At 35.2% G+C, this 2,895-nt stretch overlaps 1 protein-coding gene across 1 annotated transcript in view; it reads right to left on the bottom strand.

Annotated features, from left to right (window-relative positions):
• Window positions 1-879, bottom strand: part of LOC306885872 (uncharacterized protein) — a 7,290-nt gene extending 6,411 nt beyond the window's left edge. Inside the window, exons 1-2 of the mRNA XM_079442665.1 lie at window positions 731-879; window positions 1-68 (exon numbers count right to left, since the gene is read on the bottom strand). The exon at window positions 1-68 is cut by the window's left edge and continues 5 nt beyond it. Coding sequence (XP_079298791.1) covers window positions 1-68; window positions 731-769 — 107 coding nt within the window. The 5' untranslated portion in view covers window positions 770-879. The remainder of the gene's footprint in view (window positions 69-730) is intronic.
• Between the last annotated feature and the right edge of the window lie 2,016 nt (window positions 880-2,895).

Genomic DNA, 2,895 nt, shown 5'->3' with positions numbered 1-2,895 from the left:
GATGCTGGTCGTGGGGGTCTTGCAGACTCAGTTGGTGTTTTATTGTTGGACTGAATCAAAGGCTCTCTCTGTAAATGATGGAAAAGTGACATTAGAACCCAAATCCACAACTAAAACGAATAAACTTCTGCTTCACTGAATATAATAATTATACACGCACAAATCAACAGGAAAAATCACCCATTGATTCAGACAGAATTATTTTCTTTTTCTGAATGTTTACTCTGCACATGACCTCCTTTAGTTCAGAGTAAAGGCTTGTTCTGAACTCCTGAGGCGTGAAAACAGACGGAAAATAACTCATAAATGACTTCATATACTAAACGATCGCGTCTAAAAACAGAGAAAAGGAAGAACGTCAATGCTTTTGTCTAAGTTTAGACCCACCTGATACACTGTCTAATACTCCTACTTTACTTTACTTTTGTCATTTAGCAGACGCTTTTGTCCAAAGCGACTTACAAATAAGAAAAAGTAACTAAAACTAAAAGTTAACTCTATAAATACTATATACCCACATATGTAAGAAATTAAATAAAATTGACACATGCATATAACAACATTTCAATAATAAACATATAAATTAAAAAACTCAAATAAAAAGCGATACTTCTATCCCTGCCCGGTGGAGTCGCGCGGTAGTGTTGATGTCTTTACACTGACCATATATACTCTAAGATTGAACTTGAATCTACCTGTAAAATCAAATAACCATAAAACAGCCTCGTACCTCATCGTCTTCATCGCGAGAGGAGAAACAACATCCCATTTTCTCAGTTCGCAGGAGTTTTCCTTCCCATAAAACACTTGAAATGAAAGCTGGAGCTCGATGACGGTACAGTCATGTGGTGCACGTGACACACCTGGACAGAGTTTCACCTGCGCGCGCAAAACAAACAAAAACACAAACACATCAACATCTGCTCTTTCTGTTCGCTCTGAATTTACTTATATGCGCTTTATAGACTATTATTAGGTGTTATTATTTATCTAATATCATTTAATACATGCACTACATATATCATATATATATACAATAGCAAAAGATCTTTCCGAGCTCGTTTAACTACCGACAGATGCATAACATGGTGATACATTCATTTGAAGTTTAAGCATCAGTTTAAGTTTAAGAACAGACAAATAAAAAGTCCTTCGATTTAATTGTAAAAATTATAAATCATATAAAAATTCAGAAATAACTGCATTAGGCTATATTAATATTCATGTGTAATAATTAATAATAATAATAATATGGTAATAGTGATATTCTTCCGAATAAGAGCCCATGATATTTCTTTGGTTCTGAGCTAATATGAGTTCTCTATAATAGTCTCTAGAGGTCGCCATTGACTCGCTTTTAATGCGCTCTGCTTGCTTTTATTGCTTTTATTTTTAATATTATTAGGCTATTGCAGCATACTTTTTTAATTGTTATCTTTTAATACGTTTCGGGTTTTATGTCTGCATTAAATTACATTTCCATGCTTGCTTTTTCAAATCGTTTTCATGGACCTGATGCACTTCCAAATGATAATAATAGTCATAATCATGAAAACAAAAGTCAGTGTGTAGGCTGTCAGAAAGTGAAGTTTGCACGAGTGAACAGCCCTGAAGCTCTGAGTACTGACAGCTAACAACACCTTGCTTACTTCTTAGGTAACCTTTGTAGGAAGCTCATTTGTTTAGGCATCTATTGGATTTGAGCAGTGCAATTTTGTTGCTAAATTTAGCAACTTATCAGACTACCCTAGCAACTTTTTCTTCCAAAAGCACCAAGCAACAAACTGAGCAACTTTTAATAACTTTTGATAAGTGAATCAAATGATAAAAAGGCACACATTTTTCCATCTAAATTACACAAAAAGAGGAAAACAAAGAGTACACATCACATGTATTAAGTTTCCTGTAATTTGCAATTGTTAATTTTAATAATAATTTAATAATTGTTCATTTATGATACACATTGTTTGTAGCTTCGATTGTTGATCAGTCAGTACACTAAGAAAAATATCTAGAAAAATGTAAAAGGTACTAGTGATTTTCCATTATCTGCCCAAAAGCACAAAATACAATTTAAAACGCAAGTAAAAAAAACTGTGAAAAATCAATACAGAAATTGTTTCATGTTAACATATTATTTTTTTTACAGATTTGTCTTAGAGTGTAGCATACTAATATAACTACTAATGCACTGCTTCACACTATAATTGCTACTAGTTTACCAGCCAATAAAAAAACCGTAAATTTTACAAAACATTTTAATATTGTATTTCAAGTTAGGCCTATATATTTTAATATTACATTGTGCATTTATTATTTTACGAAGAAATCTATAAAATGTATGTTTTGCTGAGATTTGATGCAGTGACACAATGTTGCACTGTGATTACGCAATGACATCACAATGCAACTTTTAGCAACAAATCAACCTCACGAGGCAACGCTGGATTTGAGGCACGTGGCCAAAGATGCTGTAGTTGTTCTACAGCTCGATCGCTGTCTGTGGTGCTAAACATGCGGATTAGTGACACAGCCGCTGGTTTGTCTTTGACTTTGAGTGCCAAGTGCTTGAAAACACAAAAGCAGGCAGCTAAACAAAGCTTAACCAGCTGTTGGTAATTTGCCTTCTCTCTGTGAAACCGTATCATTTCGCTGTCATCCGCGCGCCGTTTGCTGAGCGCATAAGTGAAGGTTTGCGGAATAAAGCAGTATTGATGGGGGACGTCTCCGGATGCAGGTGTTTGTGCTGACAAACGAGAAAAAGCGCTTCACTGGCTACTAATTGAGCAGAAAACATGTTGGGGGGGGGAAGAAACAGACGTGCATTATCCGTGGGCGAAGAAACGCGCATCCAACCAGAGCAATCACGTCAAATACAACAATAGCACTCAGGCT

The sequence above is a fragment of the Barbus barbus genome (assembly GCF_936440315.1).
Source record: "Barbus barbus genome assembly, chromosome: 19".
NCBI lineage: Eukaryota > Metazoa > Chordata > Actinopteri > Cypriniformes > Cyprinidae > Barbus > Barbus barbus.
This window is presented reverse-complemented; position numbering and strand designations above follow the sequence as displayed.